This window comes from Phacochoerus africanus, chromosome 11, assembly GCF_016906955.1.
Source record: "Phacochoerus africanus isolate WHEZ1 chromosome 11, ROS_Pafr_v1, whole genome shotgun sequence".
Lineage (NCBI taxonomy): Eukaryota > Metazoa > Chordata > Mammalia > Artiodactyla > Suidae > Phacochoerus > Phacochoerus africanus.
In genome coordinates this window covers 115,315,757-115,341,211 of record NC_062554.1, presented here as the reverse complement: position 1 = coordinate 115,341,211, position 25,455 = coordinate 115,315,757, and the positions used below count along the sequence as shown (strand labels likewise).

The 25,455-nt window shown below is 37.6% G+C and overlaps 1 protein-coding gene across 1 annotated transcript in view; it reads right to left on the bottom strand.

Annotated features, from left to right (window-relative positions):
* The window catches only part of KLHL20 (kelch like family member 20), a 76,032-nt gene that overhangs the window by 25,128 nt on the left and 25,449 nt on the right, over window positions 1–25,455 (bottom strand). Inside the window, exons 4-7 of the mRNA XM_047752530.1 lie at window positions 18,268–18,426; window positions 17,431–17,525; window positions 14,653–14,768; window positions 3,379–3,562 (exon numbers count right to left, since the gene is read on the bottom strand). Of these exons, the coding sequence (XP_047608486.1) occupies window positions 3,379–3,562; window positions 14,653–14,768; window positions 17,431–17,525; window positions 18,268–18,426 (554 nt within the window). The remainder of the gene's footprint in view (window positions 1–3,378; window positions 3,563–14,652; window positions 14,769–17,430; window positions 17,526–18,267; window positions 18,427–25,455) is intronic.

The window sequence follows — 25,455 nt, the reverse complement described above, 5'->3', positions numbered from 1 at the left end:
CTTCTTTATTTTAAAATCTATTTTGTCTGATAGGTGTATTGCCACTCCTGCTTTTCCATTTGCATGAAAGACCTTTCTACATCCCTTAACTTTAAGTCTGTATGTGTCCTTAGATCTGAAGTGAGTCTCTTGTAAACATACGGGTCTTGTTTTTTGTATCCATTCAGTCAGTCTGTGTCTTTTAGTTGGAGCATTTATTCCATTTACACTCAATGCAATCATGGATAAATATGTACTTATTGCCAATTTCTTAATTTTTCTGGATTGTTATTTTGGGTCTTTTTTCTTCCCTTCCTCTTTTATTGTCTTCTCTTGTGATTTGCTGAATGTTATGTTTGGATTGCTTTTTCCTTTGTCTTTTTAGAGCCACACCTGTGGTATGTGGAAGTTCCCAGGCTGGGGTTGAATCAGACTGGCCTACCACAGCCACAGCAATGCCAGATCCAAACAGTTTCTGTGACTTATACTACAGCTCAACAGCAACACCAGATCCTTAACCCACTGAACAAGGCCAGGGATGGAAACTGCATCCTCATGGATACTAGTTGGGGGTCATTACCACTGAGCCACAAAGGGAACTCCTGATTTTTCTCTTTTTGTGTGTGCGTCCATTAAATTTTTTTGATTTCTGGTTCCCATATATTTTGATATAAGCATCTATATGTGTACAGAATTATTTCTGATTGCTGGTTTATTAATTTCAAACGTATTTTCAATGTTCTGCATTTGTCCTCTCCTCTTCTCATGCTTGCTAATTTTGATACATTTATCAATGGGTTACTTCCTACTTTTATATTATCTTTGCCTTTACCAGTGAGCTTTTTCATTTGTAATATTCCTATTTCTAATTGTGGCTTTTCCTTTTCTGCTTAGAGAAGTTCCTGTAGTAGTTGTTGGAGAGCTGGTTTGGAGGTGCTGAATTCTCTTAGCTTTTGCTTGTCTGAAGAGCTTTTGATTTTTCCATAAAATCTGAATGAGAGCCTTGCTGGATAGAGTATTCTTGGTTCTAGGTTCCTCCTCTTCATCACTTTAAATATATCTTGCCTCTCCCTTCTGGCTCGTAGGGTTTCTGCTGAAAAATCAGCTGTTAATTCTTACGGGGATTCCCTTGTATGTGATTTGTTGCTTCTCCCTTGTGGCTTTTAATATTTTTTCTTTGTATTTAATTTTTGTCAGTTACAATTAGTGTGTCTTGCTGTGTTCTTCCTTGGGTTTATCCTGTATGGGATTCTCTCTGCTTCCTTAACTTGAGTGTTTTCTTTCCCATAACAGTAAAGTTTTTGGCTATAATCTCTTCAAATATTTTCTCTGGCTCTCTCTCTCTCTTCTACTTCTGGAACCCCTGATGCAAACGTTGGTGCATTCATTGTTGTCCCAGAGGTCTCTTAGGGTCTCCTCAGTTCTTTTCATTCTTTTTCTTTATTCTTTTCTGTGGCAGTGATTTCCATCCACTCTGTCTTCCACCTCACTTATTCATTCTTCTGCCTCTGTTATCCTGCTATTCCTTCTAGTGTATTTTCCATTTCAGATATTGTACTATTCATCTTAGTTTGCTTGCTCTTTAAATCCACTAGCTCTTTGTTAAATATTTCTTTTAACTTCTCAATCTGTGTCTCAATTAATTTTGAAATATCCTGAATCACCTTTACTATCACTCTGAATTCTTTTTCAGGTAGATTGCCTATCTCCTCATCATTTAGTTGTTTTTGTGTGTTTTGTCTTGTTCCTTTGTCTGAAAGTTACTTCCTGTCATCTCATAATGGCTACCTTTCTGTTTACTGTCCCCTTGAGAACGGGTATGTAGATGTAGTAGGTGTCCAGTCCTGGAGTTCTAAGGGATGGTAGTGGTTCACATGTACCTGGAGCATATGATATGAGCAGCAGTATCACACTACCTCTCCTGGAGCTGAGTGGCAGCTAGGGAGTATGTGAGGAAAGTGGCAGTACTCTAAGTTCACAGGATTGCTTTTGTAGCATGTGGGGGCAGCAGTGGTTCCTGAGACCACTCTTGCTACTAGGTAGCTCTCTGGACTATTTCCTGTAGTTGGCAACATCAGCAGTTCCTCTTGTGGTCCCTCTCTTAGCCAGGGAGGCTCTGGGGACTGCTCTCTGCAGCTGGAGGGGCAGGTGCTGCTCTGAAGTTACTCTCCTTTTTGGCCACTCTAGGTATCTCTCTCTGTAGCCCCAGTGGCAGGGACTGCTCCCTAACTGTTGCTAAATGGCTTTCTCTATAGCTGCAGGACTTTTACTTCTGGCAGTCACTATCCCAGCTTGGCTTCTGGCAGGAATGCTCTCTGTAGCTGCCACAGATCAGAATGTAGACCAATGGGCCTCTTGCAGCTCCTTTGGTGTGGAAGTAGTACAGCCAGCTTTTCCTGGTAGGCCAGTTTGAGGCTCCCACAGGGAACTTGTACCAGGGGGTCTCTCGAGGCTCCTTTGGCATGGGCTGCTGCAAGGCCACCGGGAGGAGCTCTGGAACTTGTGTTAGTTGCCTGGGTGGTTACTCTGCCTGCTGCCATAAGTTGGGATGCTCCCCAGCTGTTGCTAGGCAGCATCTGCTGCTGGGTGGCTCCCACAGATGAAGCAGACAGGGTCCTTCAGACTCAGAGCACCTGCAGGGACAAGGCTGTATAGTGGATCCAGCCCCTTCCCTCCAGCACCCCCAAACAGTGGCGCCTAGCCTCTAAGCCTGAATGGGTTGCCTCAGCTTACACCCTCAAATGTCACTGCCCTATATTCTAGACTCTCCAGGCTGTTTCTGCCCTGCCAACCCCAGTTTTTCCCCACATAGCTAACCTCAGCTCTCTCTTTGCGTGTAATCTCTAAAGCCAGTTTTAGTTCCCAATACCTGCTTGCACCAGCATACGGCTGCCATAGCACTGACCACTAGTGGAGGATTGTTTCCATTTTCACTGCTCCACACCTTCTGCTTTGTTCCCCTCCAATACTCTAAAGTTCCTCCTCTGTCCAGCTGATCTCCTCACCGGTGGGGGAACTTCCCAGGGTACAGAAGCTTTTCCTTTTTCCAGCTCCCTTTTAGGGGTGCAGGTCCTGTCTTGCTTCTTTTCTCTCTTTTTTCTTCTTTCTTTTGTCTTGTTCGGTTTCATGAAGTTTTTCTTGCTCTATCATAATCCTGAGGTCTTTTTGTCAGTGTTTAGCAAATTTTCTGTGCAAAGAGTTCCACATGTAGATGCATTCTCAGTATATCTGTGGGAGTGGGTGAGCTTCATGTCCTACTGCTCTGCCAGCTTCCTCCCCCTCCACAGTTGGATTCTTAATCTACTGCGCCACAGCAAGAACTCCAAGTCATATATCTTTCTAATTAATATCTCAAACAAAACAATATGAATAGAGAAATTTCAAATTGGCCTTACTTACCTTTCAACACTATTGAGATAAGAAGATCCATCATGGCCTCCTACTGCATATAACAGGTCATCAAGAACACTGACCCCAACTCCACATCTCCTTTTGCTCATTGAAGCTACCATTCGCCATTCATTGGTCTGTGGGTCATATCGTTCAACACTGGAAATGGCATCTCCACTGCACCAACCACCAACTGGGGAAGTAATAGAAATGGTAAGGAGAATACCTTTCCAAAAGTATAGAATATATCACTCATTTCTACCCTTTAAATTGTGACCTCTGCCTTTCTGGGTGTGTATATATGGAGGCAGGGTCAGATTCTGAGCTACTTTAATAGCTCCCATGGTAGGTCCATGTGTGTGACTACTGTGGCCCTGGCCCATGACTTTGGTGGATTAGGGCCTAAGGATCTGTGCTGGAAGCTTTGTGAACACAGCATCTCAGGATGCCTGCATTCTCAAAGCTGAGGTAGGGCTGATGGCAGAGCTAACAGTGTAGTTGTGAGCCCACACAGGCAACACCACAGAGCACACTCCCTGGTAAATAGCTCTGCCCAAGGAATACTTATTGGCTTCTCTCCCAGCAGGAATGCTCCATTCTTGCCTACCTCACACTGCAGCTCAGAAATGGATCTGGGGCCTTCTATTCCAACAACTATGGAACAGACCTTGCCCGAGAGCACTGAGAACCACAGAACAAAGAGGCGGACCACTCAATATCCAGCAAAGGCTCTGGTCACCACAACACTAGCCACACGCCCTATCAGGGGGATAATGACCAGTACACACTGAGGAAACAGGCAGCAGACATCCTGTTACTAAAAACAGCCCCCATACCAAAAATATTAAAACCATGCAAGCTACAAAGGAATACTCCCATATAAAAATAGCCCTCCAATACCAGAGTAGATGATTGTTTCTCCTAAGCTAATAGAGCAAGAGAAATACAAGTAAAATGAAGAAGCAAAGGAACTATTCCCAATTAAAAGATAAAGAGAATTCTCCTGAAAGGACAAACAATGAAACAAAGTTCTTCAGTCTGAAGAAGTTCAAAAAGGAGATATGAAAATACTGAAGGAATTAAGAAAGGCTATTGATAGAAATGCAGATTACTGAAAAAGAAACTAGAAACTGTAAAGGAAGCAAGAAAAATTAGAAAACTCATTCACCAAGATGAAAGCTGAGCTTAAAGGCAATGAACAGAATGAATAATGCAGAACAATGCAAAAGTGATCTTAATGATAGAATAATGGAAATCACCCAATCAGAGCAGCAGACAGAAAGTCAAATGAAACAAAATGAAGGCAATATAAGAGACCTATAGGATAATATAAATTGTGCCAATCTACACATAATAGGGATTCCAGAAGGAGAAGAAAGAGAAAAAGGGATTGAAAATGTATTTGAAGAAATTATGGGTGAAAGTTCCCCAAACCTAAAGAAGGATTCTGATATCCAGTATAGGAAGAAGAGAGGTTCCAAAATGCAATGAAGCCAAATAGACCTCAAGACATATTATAATAAAAATCGCATAAGTTAAAGGTAAAATAGAATTTAAAGGCAGTAAGAGAAAAACAAAGAGTTATTTACAAGGAATCCCCACAAGACCATCAGCTGATATCTCTACAGAAATGCTGCAGGACAGAAGGGCGTGGCAAGATATATTCAAAGCCCAGAAAAGGAAAAATATGCAACCTGGGATACTCTACCCAGCAAGATTATCATTTAGAATAGAAGGAGAGATAAAGAATTTCTCAGACAAGCAAAAACTAAAAGAATAGAGCAATAACAAACATATCCTAAAAGAAATAGTGAAAGATCTTCTCTAGATAGAAAAGAAGAATCTATAGGAAAGAGAAAAATCACAAATGTAAAGCACTTAAATAAGCCAGTGCACAGATTAAAAACAAAATAAAAAAATTTCTTTGAAATCAATGAAAACCACAATAAATAGCAAAAGGATGAACATGAAGATGGTAAAAAAGGACATCAAAATCAAATGTGTGAGTGGAGAGTAAGAAAATACATTTTTTTCCCCCAGAATGTGTTTGAGCCTATATGACAACCAGTGTAAAGCAAGTAGTTATAGGAAAAGGTTAACATACTTGAAAAACAGGGCAACTACAAATCAAAAACATACAAGAGATAAACAGAGACCAAAAAGAAGAGAACACAAGCATAATGCAAAAGAAAATTATGAAACCACAAAAGGAAAAATAAGAAAGGGTTAATAAGAAATATAAAATCAGCATGAAAACAGGTTTAAAATGGCAATAAGTATATATCAATAAATACCTTCAATACTCCAATCAAAAGATATAGAATGACAGATTGGATTTATAAAAAACAAAACAAGAGCCTATAATATGCTGCCTACAAGAAACTCACTTTAGAGCAAAGCATACACATAGATTGAAAGGGAGGGGATGGAAAAAGACATTTCATATAAATGGAAATGACAAGAAGGTGGGGGTCATAATTAAAACAAAGCTTCTAAAAAAAAGATAAAGGAGGTCACTATATAATGATAGAAGGATTAAGACAAGAAAAGGATATTACTCTTGTCAACATATATGCACCCAAAATAGGAGCCCCCAGATACATAAAACAAATACAAACAGACAAAGGAAGAAACTGATGGGAATACAATAATAGTAGGAGACTTTTTTTTTGTCTTTTTGCCTTTTTTTTTTTTCTAGGGCCGCTCCCGCAGCATGTGGAGGTTCCCAGGCTAGGGGTCGAATTGGAGCTGTAGCCGCTGGCCTACACCAGAGCCACAGCCACGCAGGATCCGAGCCACGTCTGCGACCTACACCACAGCTCACGGCAATGCCGAATCCCCAACCCACTGAGCGAGGCCAGGGATCGAACCCACAACCTCATGGTTCCTAGTTGGATTCGTTAACCATTGCACCATGACGGGAACTCCAGTAGGAGACTTTTAACACTCCACTGACATCAATGGATAGATCTTCATGACAGAAAATCACTAAGGCAAAAGAAATCCTAAATGAGACAATAGAACAGTTAGGTTTAACTGATATTTTCAGGACTTTCCAAAAAAGGAGAATATACATTCTTTTCAAGTTCACATGGAACATTCTCTAGGACTAACCACATACTAAGACACAAAACAGGCCTCAACAAATTTACCTTGAGACAAATGATAATGGCAACAAAACTCTACAAAATCTATGGGATGCAGTAAAAGCAGTTCTTACCGAAAGTTTATAGAGATACAGGCCACCTTCAAGAAGCAAGAAAAATCTCAAACAACCCAACCCACCATCAAATGAATTAGAAAAAGAAGAACAAACAAAACCTAAAGTCAGCAAAAGGAATGAAATAACAGAAATCAAGAGGAAATAAATAGATTGAAAAAAAAAACAATAGGAAAAAAATCAATAAAATCAAGAGCTGGTTGTTAGAATGGGTAAATAAAATTGACAAATCTCTGGCCAGTCTCATAGAAGAAAAGAGAGAAGAATCAAATAAAATAAGAAATGAAAGAGGAGAACTTACAACTGACACCACAGAAATACAAAGAACCATAAAAGAATATTATGAACAATATATTACATGCCAACAAATATGACAACCTACAAGAAATGGACAAATTTCTAGAAACAGCCTACCAAAACTGAATCAAGAAGAAATAAATAAACAGAACAATCACTAGAAGTGAAACAGAATCTGTAATTTAAAAACTATTACATTTAGAATGGTTAAGCAGTGAGGTCCTGCTGTACAGGACAGGTAACTATATCCAATCTCTTGGGAAAGAACATGATGGAAGATAGTATGAGAAAAAGAGTGCATATAAGTAAGACTGAGTCATTATGCTGTACAGGAAAAATTGGCAAAACATTATAAATCAACTATAGTTTAATTTAAAAAAAAGTAAAAAATGAAAAACTCCTTACAACAAAAGTCCAGGACCATATGGCTTCACAAGTTGAATTCTACCAAACACACAGATAAGAACTTATACTGATCCTTCTCAAACTCTTGCAAAAGACTGAAGAGGAAGGAATACTTCCAAAGACAATCTATGAAGCCACCATCACCCTAATACCAAACTAGGCAAAAACACTACCAAAAAAGAAAATTATAGGCCATTATTTTTTTATAAATATAGATGCAAAAATTCTCAACAAAATATCATCAAGCTGAATCCAACAACACATTAAAAAAATCATATACTACGACCATACTGGATTCATCTTCAGGGTCACAAGGATGGTTCAACATATATAAATCAATGTGATACCACATCAACAAAAGAAAAGACAAACACCACAGGATCAGGAGTTCCCGTCGTGGCGCAGTGGTTAACGAATCCAACTAGGAACCATGAGGTTGTGGGTTCGGTCCCTGCCCTTGCTCAGTGGGTTAACAATCCGGCGTTGCCGTGAGCTGTGGTGTAGGTTGCAGACGCGGCTCGGATCCCGTGTTGCTGTGGCTCTGGCGTAGGCTGGTGGCTACAGCTCCAATTCAACCCCTAGTCTGGGAACCTCCATATGCCGCGGGAGCCGCCCAAGAAATAGCAACAACAACAACAACAACAAAAAAGACAAAAGACAAAAAAAAAAAAAAACACAGGATCATCTCAATAGATGCAGAAATAGCATCTGACAAAGTCCAATATCCATTTATGATAAAACTCTTACAAAATTGGGTAGAAAGGGAACATATCTGAATATAATAAAAGTTATTTATGACAAAACCACAGCCAATGTAATACTCAATGGTGAAAAGCTGAAAGCCATCCTGCTAAAATCTGGATTAAGACAAGGAGGCCCACTCTCACCACTTCTATTCAACTTAGTATTGGAAGTCCAAACCACATCAATCAGACAAAAAGAGGAAAAAAGAAATGCATTCAAACTGGTAAGGAAGAGATAAAATTGTTATTAAATGCAGATGACATAATACTACATACAGAAAACCCTAAAGACTCCATACAAAAACTACTAGAATGCATAAACAAATTCAGCAAGGTAGTAGGATACAAGATTAACATATAGAAATCTGTTGCATTTCTTTGCACTAACAGTGAAATATCAGAAAGGGAACATAAATAATTCCTTTTAAAACTGCACCAAAAAATAGTAATAAACCTCACCAAGGAGGTGAAAGATTTATATGGTTGAGAACAATAAAACATAAATAAAGGAAACTGAAGATAATTCAAAGAAATGGGAAGCTATCCCATGATCTGGGATTGGGAAACTTAATATTATTAAAATGGCCATATAGCCAAAGCTAGATTTAATGTGATCCCTATCAAATTACCTGTGACATTTTCCACAGAACTAGAACAAATAATCATAAAATTTATATGGAACCATAAAAGACCCAGAATTGCCAAAGCAATCCTGAGGAAAAAGAACCAAGCAGGAGATATAACCCTCCCAGACTTCACATAAAACTACAGTAATCAAAAGGGTGTGGTACTGGCATAAAAATAGACATATGGATCAATGGAACAGAATAGAGAGCCCAGAAATAAACCCACACACCCAGGATCAATTAATCTTTACCACAGGAGGCAAGAATATACAGTGGAAAAAGTCTCTTCAGCAAGGGGTATTGGGAAAGCTGGACAGCTGCATGCAAATCAATGAAGTGAGAATATACTCTCAAAGCATACACAAAAATAAACTCAAAATGACTCAAATACTTTAATATAGGACATTATACCATAAAACTAGAAGAGAACATAGGCAAAACATTCTCTGCCATAAAATGTACCAATGTTTTTTTAGGTCAGTATTAAAAGGCAAGAGAAACAAATATATATATATATATATGAGTCACTCTCATATATATATATATGAGTCATCTGCTGTATACCCAAAACACAACTGTACTTATAAATGAACTATACTCAATTAAAAAAAACTCAATGTGCTGTATACATTTTATTTTATAATATTTCATTTAAATTAGGGTTATACAACTAATACTAAATCACATTAAGTTTTGTATATATCAACTTGCTTAAATTTTAATTCTGTTCTGGGATATATGTTAGAAATCTCAGTATCAGAGAAAACATCTTAACTTCCAAAATCTGGCTATAAATGTGAGGGATATAAGTATTTGAGAAAAAATTAAATAGCCTAATCATTAAACTTCACACACAATTTTATAATGGAAACCATTAAAATCAGCTTTTTACTGGATTACATGGCTCCAAATAAAATTAATATCACTTCATAAAATGTGTTCTTTGATACTAAAGAAAAAATAAGTTGTCAGGAAGTAAAATTTAAATCTTTGCTGTGACATGGGGAAACAAGAAAAAGAAATGGCTGTTCAGTTACACTGCCTCATGGCAATTTTATGTGTATTATCATTTCCAAGGCAGCAGATGATGGCATAACTGGGATAGAACTAGCAAGTTATTATTATAAACCAAGTATACTGTACTTAGCAAAATAAAGTGTATGCACTAGTTTTTGCCGTGGAAACTCTCAATTTGTGTTGAGTGATGTATGGAAGGAAAAATATTGCTGAAAAGCGGACATATAGTTTCATCTGTTGACTCTAAAAAGAGTTACTTCAAAGGTAGACTTGGTCAAAAACTGTTACCTTAAATTAGGCAATCTTCATAAAAATATCTAGATTAAGAATTGCTGTCTGTGAAAACTAAAAATCCCAAATACAGAATTGAGAAGCATGAGAGGACAAGCCAGAAGACATCAGCAGGAATAAAACGCTCCCAAGTAAAAAGCTACTAAGATTACAGATTTGAACTTAGGCATCCGGGATGAGGAAAGGAAGATTCAATTTTCCAAAGTTAAGTAAGAATTGATAATATGGCATTCCAAAGATAATGAAAACAAAATACCAGTAAAAACCAGAGCAAATCAAGGATTAAGTTTTAAACAGAAACAGATGGATCAAAATCTAAAACAATGTCAGTGGACATTGGAACTCTATTCACTCAAGAATAGAGTTCAGATCGGGATAACATAAAAAGACTGAGAAAGCAGGGAAAACCAATACTAGCTATAAAGAAAAAGACTCAATGGCTTTTCTCTACAAATGAAAATAGAAGCCTTAATAGTGACAGATGATTTAACTTTTCTTTGAGTTTTTCTGTTAATCAATATTCTATACTACATGTGTAGGCACTTCTATAATTAGAAAAACATGAATTCCCATTGTGGCTCAGCAGTAATAGTAACAAACCTGACTGGCATCCATAAGGACTCAGATTTGATCCCTGGGCCCATTCCATGGGTTAAGGATCTGGCATTGCTGTGGCCATGGCGTAGGCTGGCAGCTGCAGCTCCAATTCATCCCCTAGCCTAGGAACTTCCATATGTGGCAGATGGCAGATGCAGCCCTTAAAAATAGAAAAAGAAAAAAATTTCATATACAAAGTGGCTTTAGTATCCATTAATGCTTTCTAAATTTCCTTTTCCATTAATCATGATGAGTCTACGCTAATTTCTCACTAGTGCTCCTTAGGATCAACAGCAGGCAATTAATCTTTATTGAGTGCCTGCTCTTTCAAGATTGCTACACAGTCTGGAAACTACAAAGATAAATCAGAAATGGTCCTTGCTCTAAAGTAGTTAATAATAGAGTAGAGGAATAGATACCAAATCAGCAGTATAAAATTATAAGATTATTAGCAAGAGTTGAGATCATGAAAATGATCCAATTTAACTGGCAAAGTGCAATTTCATAAACCATGATTTGCTCAAAAGGGACAAATGAGATTTTAGTGAAACACTGAAAACTTGGCACCTGACAATTTATTATCATGTCACATTGAAAGAATATGGTGAGAACTAGTAAGATAGAAATGGCAGTTGTTGAATAATTCAAATGAAGTCAAGTTTAAATTTCTATTTAATAGAGTTACATTACTGTCTTAAGAGCAATAAGCATTTCCACAGGTATACTTTGTCTAGTTCCACTAGATTGGTACCCTCCACTAAATTGAGAAAGAACCCTGGGCCTGAAATGTACCTTCTTTCTTTCTTTCTTTTTTTTTTTTGGTCCTTTTTTAGGGCCGCACCCGCAGCATATAGAAGTTTCCAGGCTAGGGGTCAAATTGGAGCTGTAGCTGCAGGCCTACAGCACAGTCATAGCAATGTGGGATCTGAGCCATACCTATGACCTAGATCACAGCTCACCGCAACACACTAAACTAGGCCAGGGATCAAACCTGCATCCTCGTGGATATCAGCTGGGTTCGTTACTTCTGAGCCCTGATGGGAACTCTCTGAAATGTAATTTTCATATATCTATTTGGCTTAGTCTTTAGCTTTTGATCACAGGGAGGTTCTCTTCTGTTCCATTTTCCCCTGAATTCCCATTATCCTCCCCTCTTCCTTAATCTAGTTCTTAATCATTGCCAGATGTCCTGAGGCTGAGACGGACAATAGTGTACCATCATCCCTACTGCAGGTACTATAACTAACAGCAAAATAAAATAGTTAATAGATCTTGGTAACAATGTATCTACCTCCACAAAGATGACCCTACTGCTAGAATTCCTGAAACTAACATAACATCATGAAACTAAACTACAGGTATCAAGTAATTAGACCTTACATCCTTCTAATGAAAAAATATAGACAACTGACTTCCAAATGGGGAAAGAGAAACTCTGATGTAACTTACAGCATTCTTGTATGAATAGGTAGCTGGCACAACAAACCACTTCTATAAATAAAAGACCCCAAAAACATAATTTATCTAGTTTAACCAACAAAGCTAAACAAATGTCATAAAAGCTTCCCTGGGAACTTAACCAGATCTGGCAATGAATTTATTCACCAATTTATGGCAACTATAGATGCTATGTGGGAGTGAGGAGGCAGATGTACAGAACTATGAGCATGCAAACAAGTGTCTGGGCAAACTCACATGAATACATGAATGTGTACTGGCACATGCATACATAGGAATGAAAGTCACAGTAGTAAATAAGAATAATAGAAATAAACCTGTTAATAACAATGAACAGAAACATTAGGATACTGGGGGTATAGAAGAGTTAAGTACATGATGAATTAATAATAATAAAGTTTAATTTAATAATTGCCTGAAATCTAAAACAAGAATGAAGGAATTCTTTAAAAGAGAAGGAACTCATGGAGTTCCTTTTATGGTTCAGTGGTTAACGATTCCGACTAGGAACCATGAGGTTATGGCTTCGATCCCTGGCCTCGCTCAGGGGGTTGAGGATCCAGCGTTGCCCTGAGCTGTGGTGTAGGATGCAGACGTGGCTCGCATCTGGTGTTGCTGTGGCTCTGGTGTAGGCTGGTGGCTACAGCTCTGATTAGACCCCTAGCCTGGGAACCTCCATATGCTGTCAGTGCAGCCCTAGAAAAGACAAATAAAAATAAAAAATAAAAGGGAAGGAACTCAGCCATAAAAAAGAACAAAATGATGCCATTTGCACCAACATGGATGGAACTAAACATTCTCATATTAAGTGAAGTAAGTCAGAGAAAGTCAAATACTATATGATATACAGCACAAATGAACTTATCTACAGAAAGGAAACAAACTCATGGACATGGAAAACAGACTTGTGGGGGGAGTTCTCATCAGGATTCAGGAGTTAATGAACCCAACTAGGATCCATGAGGATGCAGGTTTGATCCCTGGCCTCGCTCAGTGGGTTAAGGATCCAGTGTTGCCGTGAGCTGTGGTGTAGGTCACAGACATGGCTCAGATCTGGTGTTTCTTTGGCTGTGGTATAGGCCGGTAGCTACAGCTCCAATTGGACCCCTAGCCTGTGAACCTCCATATGCCGTGGGTGTAGCCCTAAAAGACAAAAAAAAAAAAAAAAAAGCCACACCAAAAAACATACTTGCGGTTGCCAAGGGGGAGGGTGAGGGACTGGGAGGGACTGGGAATTTGTGATCAATACACTGAAACTATTGTATTTGGAGTGGATAAGCAATGAGATCCTGCTGTATAGCACAGGGAACTATATCCAATTACTTTTTTTTTCTTTTTTGGTCTTTTGTCTTTTTAGGGCCACACCTGCAGTATATGGAGGTTCCCAGGCTAGAGTCTAATCGGAGCTGTTACTGACGGCCTACGGCCAGAGCCACAGCAACGCGGGATCTGAACTGTGTTTGCGACCTACGCCACAGCTCATGGCAATGCCAGATCCTTAACCCACTGAGCCAGCCAGGGATTGAACCCGCAACCTCATGGTTCCTAGTTGGATTCGTTTCCGCTTCGCCACGATGGGAACTCCAAAATCCAATCACTTGTGATGGAACATGATGGAGAATAATGTGAGAAAAAGAATGTATATACATGTGTAACTGGGTCACTGCTGCATAGCAGAAACTGACAGAATATTGTAAATCAACTACAATAAAATTTTTAAAAAATGAAAGAAGGAAAAAGGCTGATGATTAGAGAAAAAGAAAACTTGGCAACAATTTTCTTTTTGAAGAAATGTTGCAACTGTCTGTGTGAAGAAACTTGGAAAAATTTACAAAGGAGAATTTAAACACAAATTATCAATTTTTCCTTCTAAAAATGTAGGGAAAAATACCTTCTCACATGCCAAGAGAAAACAAAATTGGAGGGGAAAAGATGGGCAAGTGGATAGGCTGATAGGAAAGCATACTATGCTCCAGTGATTGCAGAGAACTCCCTGACAAAAAGGAATAGAACACTTCACATGTCAAAATGGGAAAACAGAATCTGAAGATGCCTACATTTAAGAGCCATGGAATTACTGGAACTTCGAAGTGTAAATACAAAGACTATAATAGGTTCCAGCTAGCTTCATGAATCAGGATTTGAAAAAAATTGAAGTGAAAGAACTTGCTATGGACTGATGTTTGTGTCCCTTCCAAATTCATATACTGAAATCTAATCATCAATGGTATCAGGAGGTGGGGACTTAGACAGATGTGGCCAGGGATCGAACCCACAACCTCATGGTTCCTAGTCGGATTCGTTAACCACTGAGCCACAATAGGAACTCTCTGTTTAAGATTTTTTTTTTTTTTTTGACAGTTGTATAATTATGAGGTGACTCGCACACTGGAATAAAAATTAATGCGTGGTATTCATTGAAACAAAACATCCACTGTATGACATTTTTAGATTTATATAAATCTTTTTTGGAGGGTACCAGTGTTGGATCATGAGTTAAGAGTCAAGATACATCATGTTATTATGTATTTCTCTTATGAAAGTGGATGCCACAACAGTCCAAGGGACTATTCAAATGACAATTTCTCATGTGGGAAAATATTCGGTTTAGTCACACTAAGATCCAAACCTGCGAACAGTACTTCTCCACATCTGATAGGTTTCCGTGGTCTTGTCCTTGGTCCTTGCATTAGCGGTCGTTCTTGAGGCAACAGAAGATAGTTTTTAGCCTCATCTACCAAGTCCCTGTGGAAAAAATTCTGCTTTTATTCCAGATGTTTAAATAATGCTGTTAGTCAAATCCCAATGTGGTTTAGGAATATATAAGATGGTAAAAAGGAGCAAGTATTAAATCAAACCAAATCACAAATGCCAGCCAATATTAAAATGGTCACAAACATGACAGCAACGATGCCAATCATACTATTAGCTGTGAAATGATTGGTATTTCCATCATGACTTCATATCTCACTGCAAATTTAGTCTAAAACTCAATATGCCTGAGGCTAACAATAACTTATGAGAAACTAAAGATTATAACTTAATTACCAGCCTGCATAGTTACTGCTTTCTAACAAATTTATTAGATTTTGCAGGATACTGACAAAATAGCACATCAGTCAAGGCATTAGAGATTTGCTAGATTGATTAAAATAATAGAACTAGGTCAAAAGATTGGATTGCTAGAAACTCTACTGTCCTTTAATATTAACTTGCTATCAGGTTCTGTATGAATAGTTTACTCTCAACAAGTCTACTAGGATGGACAGTTTTTTTTCTATTAAGGTACTTTATGTAAAGAACCTAGTAATCATACTTGTTAGATACAATATCCTAATTCAAACTATTTATGGACTTATTTCACTTGAGTCGAGTGATTCAGTGACTAATGCAAATGCAATCTTTTAACTCTGTTTTCTCTCAACTCTGAAAGTGTTTCCTAAACTACACTATTAATTATTTCTCTAATTATTTTATGTTACAACGAGTAATTTATTACTGTTGGACCAGTCCCAGGCATGTCCCAGCTATGTGACTTTGCTAAGGCCCCTTCTGAGTTTATTCATGCTAAAAACAAAAACAAACAACACTCTCCAAAACTCCAAGCTGATGACCAAGAATTCTTTCTAGCTTCCTCAGCTAAAAACAAAGACTATGATCTTCTAATAGGTGGTTTTTAATTAAATTGTTTAGGGGTTCCTAGAAAGAGTACAATAGAATGAATACTTAGCAGCCAACACAAAATTAATAGTAACAACAACAAAGTCTTAATACATATTACCTCATTTAATCTCCACCACAGCCCAATGGAATAGATACTGTCACTATCCCTATTTTATAGATGAAGGAACTGCAGCAGAAAGAGGTCTAAATAACTTGACTAAGGTCACACGGCTAGTAAATAATAATTCAAAAGGGACTTACACATAAGTATCTTTACGTTCTGCATTGGAATCAGTACCATCTGATTTATATTTTATAAGAGGGGGCACCTTTGTATTGTTTCTTCAGATTTCAGGATCCACAATTCATATGGTTTTCTTTCTGCTGTTATCAATATTGGGGGGAATTAATTGCTATTTATCTTTTTTTTTTATGTTTAAAAGATAAACATCTAAAACCCCCTGTAAAATCTCCTGTTAAAGGGACAGGCTTCAGATTACAGAAAAATGCAAGTGAATGTATATATTCTATCTCTGTCCTAGGGATTCCCGATTCTAGAACAAGTTTGTTTAGTCACTAAAGAAGATCCCAAGATTAATATAGTTTAAGGAGAATTCTGAGTACTGACTCACTCTTTCATTTTAATATATGGAACATGCTGGGGAAAAAATGGTTAATTGGTTTATTAATTCTATATATATTATAAAGATAGCCCAATAAAATAGGTGTCCTATTTGTCCATTTGTCTTGTAAAAGCATTCAGAATTTCTTTTGATCAAAAAAACATAATGGAGTTCCCCTTGTGGCTAAGCAGAAACAAACCCAACTAGTATCCATGAGGATGCAGGTTCAATCCCTAGTCCCCCTCAGTTGGTTAAGGATCTGGCAATGCCACGAGCTATAATGTAGGTCACAGACCCAGATCAGATCTGGTGTTGCTGTGGCTATGGCATAGACTGGCAGCTGTAGCTCCCATTTGACCCCTAGTCTGAAAACTTCCATATGCTACAGGTGTAGCCCTAAAAATAAAATAAAATAAAATAAAATAAAATAAAATAAAATAAAATAAAATAAAATAAAATAAAAACAAAAACATTATGAGGAGTTCTCTTGTGGCTCAGCAGGTTAAGGATCTGGAGTTGTTCCTACTGTGGCTCTGATTACAGCTGTGGAGCAGGTTTGATCCCTAGCCCAGGAACTTCTGCATGCTCTGAGCATGGCCAAAAACAAAAACAAAAATTATGAAACTGCTTCATCAAGCTGTAGTGGAACTCCTTCTACAGCTACTTTAGGAATGTGGTAGACCTTTTAAGTCTGTCTACAATCTCAGAAAGCTAGGCTGGTCCTATTTTCTACCTAGGCATATGTGATAGAATGAAAAAGTGCTCCTGACACTCTTTGATAGAGTCAACAGTATCATTTAAACTTATCTCAAGAAAAAATATATTAGCAGAGAACTGCCTCTTCGAACTCAAGCTTGCATTAAAATCTTAGAAGTCCACCTCTTTGTTGCCATGTCTATACCAATAAACATTACACATAAAAAACTAATGGAATGGAATACTAGTAGTTCAGTCCTCCTCTTCTTCCATCTCTTCTTGACCCTTACCCAGAAGAAAAACCTGTTAAACACTGCCCTGACTTCATCACTGAAAAATACAGTATTTACAAAACAGTACAAATAAGGAAATTAGGAGAAAACAGGAATGTTTAGTTAATTTTTACCATCCAGGGTCATTTATACCTGCATTCTTCATCACTTTTGATGAGAGGATCAGAGCCTACAGTGCCCACCAGGAATTTGGGACTAAGCAATGGCAAACGAACATGCTGTAGCACCTATGAGATAATAAACAGTATTAAAGGCACAGACTTCCATCTGCAAGATATTTAAGAGAATACATAACTCATGCTCACATATTGTGTTTCCAATTGTTCTGAATCTAAATGAATTAATCAATTGATCTAACAAATAAATAAGGAAGACAGAAGAAAGGCATAAATACTAAATTTATTCTAACTACCAATTCAGTAATTAGAATAATCAGAAAATTGAAAGCACACCAGTATCACTTTAGAATGCTAGTACATGCTTTCAAAAGTATGTTATAAGCTCTTCTATAATTAGCATATATGACTGGACTCTAAATTCAAAAAAATATCCTATTAAATTGCTAAGGACTATGGTCAGAATAAGAATATTAACCATTTCATTTAGTGAGACTTAATGACCCATTCATTACTTTAATCTTCATATAGTGGTGGGATTTCTAAGCCATAGGGGAGGGAAGCATGATGATTGCCATCCTTGTTTTCTTTTGTTCATTTTTTGTGCCATTTAGGTTCTGATTTGTACTATAGCACAAACCTAGAGTTGATACAAAATAGAGAGGAAGGAAGCAAAGGAGCAAAAAGTTCATAATGATAAACACAAAATGCTTAACACTTAGCTCCATTATTGGGAAAGAGATGGTCTTTCTTACAGTCTAACAAAAAGGATAATGGTTTATTTTTTGCAAGTCAGCTACATATTGTTTCATCCAGTACAAAGCAGTCACTTCAAGAAGCATTTCTATCATACCTGGGGTAACTGAGGACGTCTTTCTTGAATACTGTACTTGACCCAGGCCATCACTGCATTGAACACCTGTTCTTCACTGCGAACATTAAGTTCATCACTAGATATTATATCAATGAGTTGATTGGCTGGAAGCAACATGAATTCTTCACTTTCCATCACCTGTTTGAAGTTAGGTCAGAATAAAAGAAAAAAAAAAAAACAACCCTGGGATCAGATTTATTTCAATATTTTTCTTTACAGTTGTAGGGCGAAGCTCTATTTTACAATGGAGCTGAAGTTCAAAATAGTACCAAAGGACAAGAAAAGTTTAAAAAGAAAACAGAGTACATAAGATTTTTACGACAATGAAACTATACTGTTGATACTACAATGGTTGGTGCATGTTATCATACATTTGTCAAAATTCATAGAATGTACAACACCAAGAGTGAATCATAATGTAAATTATGGACTTTGGGTGATCATAACATGCCAACGTAGGCTCACTTGTCATAACAAATATACTTCTCTGGTGCAGGATGCTGATATTGGGAGGGGTTACGTTGTGTATGGAGACAGGGCATATGGAAACTTCTATCTGCTTGATTTTGCTCTCAACCTAAAATTGCTCTAAAAAATAAAGTGTATTAGTTTTTTTTTTGGGGGGGGGCTCAAAGGACAATACAGAAAGTACAATTAAAATTCAGGAAAAACAATTTGTGATCAAGCAATTTAAGAAAAATGATACTTTCCCCAAAAGTGAAGTATCAAAAATTTATATTCAAAATAAACTAAACTATACCAAATTATAATTCTAGAAATACAAGAGTCATGGAGTTCCTGTTGTGGCTCAGCAGAAACAAATCTGACTAGGAACCATGAGGTTGTGGGTTCGATCCCTGGCCTTGCTTAGTGGGTCAAGGATCTGGCGTTGCCATGAGCTGTGGTGTAGGCCAGCGGCTATTAAATCTAGCTCAGATTAGACCCCTAGCCTGGGAACTTCCATAGGCCGTGGGTGTGGCCCTAAAAAGAAAAAAAAAAAAAGAAATATAAGAGGCATATAAAAAAATCAGGAAAAACTTTCAGAGGAAGATGAGCTGCCCAAAGAGCAATATCTAGGAGCAAAAACACCAAGGAGCCAGTTTGAAAAAAGAATGAGGGTGTCAGCAATTCTACAAGTAAGAATGAATACAATGAATTCCCATGAAAACTTCTGAGGACCAAGCAACTCTGGTGTATTCATATGTGTATGAAACTTCAAACACACCAATAATTTATCTTTATCCAAGGCTTAGACCATTGTTAGAATGCAGATGAAATGGGAGTTCCCTGGTGGTCTAGTGGTTAGGATTTGGCTCTTTCACATTGCAGCCTGGGTTCAATCCCTAGTCTGGGAACTGAGATCCCACATCAAGCTGTTGCACACATGGGACAAAAAAAAGTACAGATGAAATGGCAACAAGGATATTACCTCGTTGTACAATCCAGCCACATATCCCCAAATCATGTGAATCTTGTCATCAGTACATAGAGTAAAAGGGACAGGGTGCAATGCAGAGGAGGGTAACAGTCACTGCTACACTCCATGAGGTTTGCTCTTTCATTCAGACAGAACAGTGAGCTATACGTGATGTCTACAAGTGTAGTGAGGATATGGTTTAAGAGCTCAAATTCCCACCATGCAACCTCTGATGCAAATGATATATTCTCTTGGGACAGGGTTATTTTCATGCTCATCAAAAAGTCAAAATGTTTGGCAGGATATGAGATAAGCCAAACAATTTGAATATTTGTTTGAGAATTCTTCCCCAAGCTACATTAGAGAAAAATTGCAAATCTCAAAACAGTTAAGGGCCATAAGCTGTACTTAGGGTAAAAAATACTAATGAGCACTTCGATTTTTTTGGCACAAGTCTTCTGGGGTTCAGGAAATTAAATAGGAAATCTTGAGATTTTAGGTGAAATTGCTTAGCCAGATCACTTAGTAGTTAGAATGGCTTGGAGTTCCCGTTGTGGCGCAGTGGTTAACGAATCCGACTAGGAACCATGAGGTTGCGGGTTCGGTCCCTGCCCTCGCTCAGTGGGTTAACGATCCGGCATTGCCGTGAGCTGTGGTGTAGGTTGCAGACGTGACTCGGATCCAGCGTTGCTGTGGCTCTGGTGTAGGCCGGTGGCTGCAGCTCCGATTCGACCCCTAGCCTGGGAACCTCCATATGCCGCGGGAGCGGCCCAAGAAATAGCAAAAAAAAAAAAAAAAAAAGGGCTGCATTGTATTCTTTGTGGCAGGTCTATCAGATTTAGCAAATAAAAATACAGAGCATACTTATACTAAAAACTATTTGTTGTTTATCTGAAATTTAACTGGGCACCCTGTATTTTACCTGGCAGCTTTATGTCAGGGAGCTATAAAGTCAAGAGCCAAATTTGGGGCCTAGCTCCAAATGAAGTATGCTGGCCTTTACAGCACGAAAAATTTTAGCCATGGCTGTATCTTACTTTCCTCTTCTTTTCACTATGATTTCCTAAGTACAAGTATGATATTGTATATCTCTCTGAAGTCCTTAACATTCTTTTAGGATCTTGTCAAAGTATATAATTTCCCCCTAATTTAGTAATTATAAACCAAATATTATATAAATATGAAGGCTCACCAAGTTTAAAGTTTATGAAAAAACCACTACGATATTAAAAGGTCACTTATTGGAAATCTTAGATGGCAAGAAGACATGAACATTAGTGTGAGAAAATTTTTTTGGCGCTAAAAGAGCAAAGGGCAAAAATAACATTTTTGATGAACAAAGTCTGATTAAAACATAACTTCTCTTTTTTCCATCAACAATAAAAAGATATTAATGATGTATCATTAGGACAAATCTAACACTGAAGTCTATCCTTGAACCAAAAAAAACAGGTTAAGAAAATAATGCTTTAAAATACCCACTTCCTCGGAGTTCCCGTCATGGCACAGAGATTAACGAATCCGAATAGGAAACATGAGCTTGCGGGTTTGATCCCTGGCTTCGCTCAGTGGGTTAAGGATCTGGCGTTGTGGGGAGCTGTGGTGTAGGTCGCAGACTCGGCTCGGATCCCGAGTTGCTGTGGGTCTGGCGTAGGCTGGCAGCTACAGCTCCATCAGACCCCTAGCCTGGGAACCTCCATATGCCGCAGGCGGGGCCCTAGAAAAGACAAAGACAAAAAAACAAAAACAAAACCCATTTCCTAAATAAGAGTTTGTAAGAGATCTAAGTTTTAACTCCCATACTCTTATAGTAATGAACTTACTTTTAGTTTGTTTCTTCAGATAAATGCAGATGCAATCTGAAGAATGAATAAAACTGAATGAAAACAAGAATGAACAAAGAGAGTATTCTAGAGCTGTTGTAACAGAAGTGAATGGTGAACTCAGTGTCGTTGAGTTGAAAGAAAAATTTTAAGTTTATGTTTACAAGCAAGAGTAATGCTGTATGGATTAAATAACAGAAGGAAATTAAATATAGATTTGTTTGAAAATAATTTAGATGAGTCACAAGTGTTAAGCCTCAAATGGTAACTTTTTTTTTTTTTTTTTAACATCTACACAGAACCATTCTAGTCCATGAACAAAGGTAATCTCCTCACTGGGATTTCATTATATATTGGGTTCACTTAGAAGACAGGGTTATAACTACAAAAGATTCTAAAACTTTCTTTACTATTAAGAATGTTCTTCAGGAGTTCCTGTTGTGGCTCGGTGGTAACAAAACCTGACTAGTATCCATGAAGACACGGGTTCAATCCCTGGCCCTGCTCAGTGGGTTACAGATCTGGTGTTGCTATAAGCTTCGATGGAGGTCACAGACATGGCTCGGATTTGATGTTGGTGTGGCTGTGGCGTAGGCCAGCCGTTCCAACTCCGATTTGACCCCTAGCCTGGGAACTTCCAATATGCTGTGGGTGTAGCCCGAAAAAATACATATATATATATATTCTTCAGATATTTATTAACTACCTCAAATCAAAAAAATAAACTGTTGTTAAAACAGGAAATTTTTAAAAATACACTTTATTTTCTTATTTTAAATGTATAGTTCAATAAGTTTTGATAAATGTATATGCTCATGTAACCATGCCCACAATCAAGATAGAGGACATTACCGTCATCCCCAAAGGTCCTAAAGCAGGGAGTTTTTAATCTGGGGTCCAATGACTTTGGGAAATTCTCAGTGATGACAAATCTTTCTTTTTTAGAGGGTGCATTTGATATTTGAAAATAGTGGAATGAAGTCAAGGGTCAAATCTTTTTAAAAAGTTGTAGGAAGAAGTTGAACTATTTTGAATGAAAAAGTAAGTGTGACTATAAAATACCGACTTTTTATTTAATTTAATGAGGTGTAAACTCCATTTAGTCATGGTGTACTCCTCTTTTTATACTTTGTTAGAATCGATTTACTAATATTTACCAAGAGTTTTCCCATCTAAATTCATGAGATACTGATCTGTAATTTTCCTTTACGGTCAGTAGTTTTGACATCAGAGTTATTTTTCCTTATTTAGCAATCTCCTCTACCTTTTTTTGAAAGATTTTGTATAAGATTAGTATTATTTCTTTCTTAAATGTTCAGTAGAATTCACCATCTGGGACTGGTGTTTTCTTTGTGGGAGGGTTTTAAAATTATGAATTCACTTTCTTTCAAAGATACAGGGTTATTCTGGTTTTCTCTTTCTTTCTTTCTTTTTTTTCTTAGGTGGGGGGAGGTGCTGCACATGGAAGTTCCCAGGCTAGAGTCAAATCAGAGCTGCAGCTGTAGGCCTATGCCACAGCCACAGGAACATGGGATCTGAGTCGTGTCTGTGATCTATACCACAGCTCATGGCAACACGGGATCTTTAACCCACTGAGCGAGGCCAGGAACTGAACCCACATCCTCATGGATACTCAGCCACAATGGGAACTCCTGGTTTTCTCTTTCCTGAGTTAGTTTTTGGCATTTGTGTTTTTCAAGTACCACTGGTTTTTGCTCTAACCTTTATTCTTTGGGTTTAGTTTGCTCTTCTTTTTTCTAGTTCTCAAAATTAACCATGAGAACAAAAAACCTTCCCACATAGCAGAAGAAATTAAAACAAAAAACAAAGAAGGAGTTCCCATTGTGGATCGGTGGTAACGAAACTGACTAGTATCCCTGAGGATGTGAGTTCAATCCCTGGCCCACTCAGTGGGTTGCCGTGAGCTGTGGTGTAGGTCAAAGACACGTCTCAGATCTGGTATTGCTGTGGCATAGGCTAGCAGCTATAGCTCTGATTCAACCCCTAGCCTGGGAACTTCCATTTTAATTATTTATTTAGTCTTTTTTAGGGCTGCACCCTCAGCATATGGAAGTTCCTGGGCTAGGGGCTGAACTGGAGCTACAGCTGCTGGCCCACACCACAGCCACAGCAACACCAGATCTGAGCTGAGTCTGCGAACTATGCCACAGCTCACGGCAATGCTGGATCCTTAACCCACTGAGGAGTGAGGCCAGAGATGGAACCGTGTCCTCATGGATGCTTGTCAGCTTTGTTTCCATTGAGCCACGATGGGAACTCCTAACCTGGGAACTTCTATATGCTGCAGGTGTGGCATCACCCCCTGCTCCTCCCAAAAAATCACACACACACACACACACACACACACATAAAGCAAAGATACTACCTAAAGAAATATAGTAAAAACAATTTTGGATACTATTTACAAAAATATTATGACCGAGAACAAACATATCAGTCATAGTAATAGATACAATCAGGCTTTAATTTCTTATTTAAAGAAAAAAGATTTTCAAACTGGTTTATAAAGTGTAACCCAATTCTACTTGAATTCAAGAAAAATACTTACAATATCATGATGCAAAAAGACTAAAAGTAAAGGGATGAGCAAAGATATATCAGGTGAGTGAAAACAATAGTAACTGAAAGCCAGATATCAGATAAAGTAGAATTCAGAGGACAAATGAATTAAATCTGACAAAGGAGGACACTTTATAAAGCTAAAAGTTACAATCTGTAAGACACAAGATGACTGCATATATAAATCAAGCAACATAACAACAACCAATATAAACACAGATAATGCAAGGAGTAATAGAAACACACAAATAAGAGACTTATAAGTCTGTGGACAAAAAATGAGAATATATAGGGATTCTCATACTAAATGAAGTAAGCCAGAAAGAAAAAGATAAATACCATATGATAGCACTTATTTGTGGAATCTAAAATATGGCACAGATGATCCTATCTACAAAACAAAACAGATCACAGCCAAGGAGAGCAGACTTGTGGTTCCCAGGGGGAGGGGGAAGGGAGTGGGATGGACATGCAGCTCAGGGTTTTTGGATGCAAACTGTTATATTTGGAATGGATGGGCAAAGGGACTCTACTGTACAGCACAGGGAAATGTGTGTGATTGGGTCACTTTGCTGTGCAACAGAAATTGAAGAAACGTTGTAAAGCAACTATACTTTAATTTAAAAAGAATATAAAAGACCTAAGCAACAATTAAAAAGATAGACCTTATGAATCTAAAACTATTTTATAAGAATACAGATTAGAAAATACACCTCCTTCTCATACACACATAAAATAGAAAAACTGATCATATATTAGGTTACTAAGAAAAATGTTAGTAAATTTCATGAAGTAGAAATATTATAAACAACACAAATGCAATACACTGAATGCACAATGCACTAAAATTAAATACACAATGCACTAAAACTAGAAATTGAAAATAAAATACAAATTCCCCCCAAATCCCTTCTTTCTGGAAATTAAACTTTTTTCTATTAATTGTTCTTGGTAAAGAAAAAAAGTGCTAAAAAAAGAACTCAGGAAGCCAAAAGAGAGCACAAGGAAGGAACTAAGAAAGGTAAAACCAGAACATAATGAAACAGAGTAAAAAAGTTGTTGATCTAATTAATAAGTCAAAGTACTGTATCTTTGGGAAAAAATGAATAGCACTAGCTACTTTATCCAAGGAAAAAACATTGAAAGCACACATATACAAAATACTAAATACCAAGGGGTAAGTAACCATTGATGCAGAAGCCAAAAAATTAACAGAGAATACTTTGTATCCCTTTATACAGATAAATTTGAAAGCCAAGATGAAACTGATTATTTTCTTTTTTTTAAACTTTATTTTTATTATTATTTTTTGTCTTTCCATCTTTTCTAGGGCTACACTCACGGCAT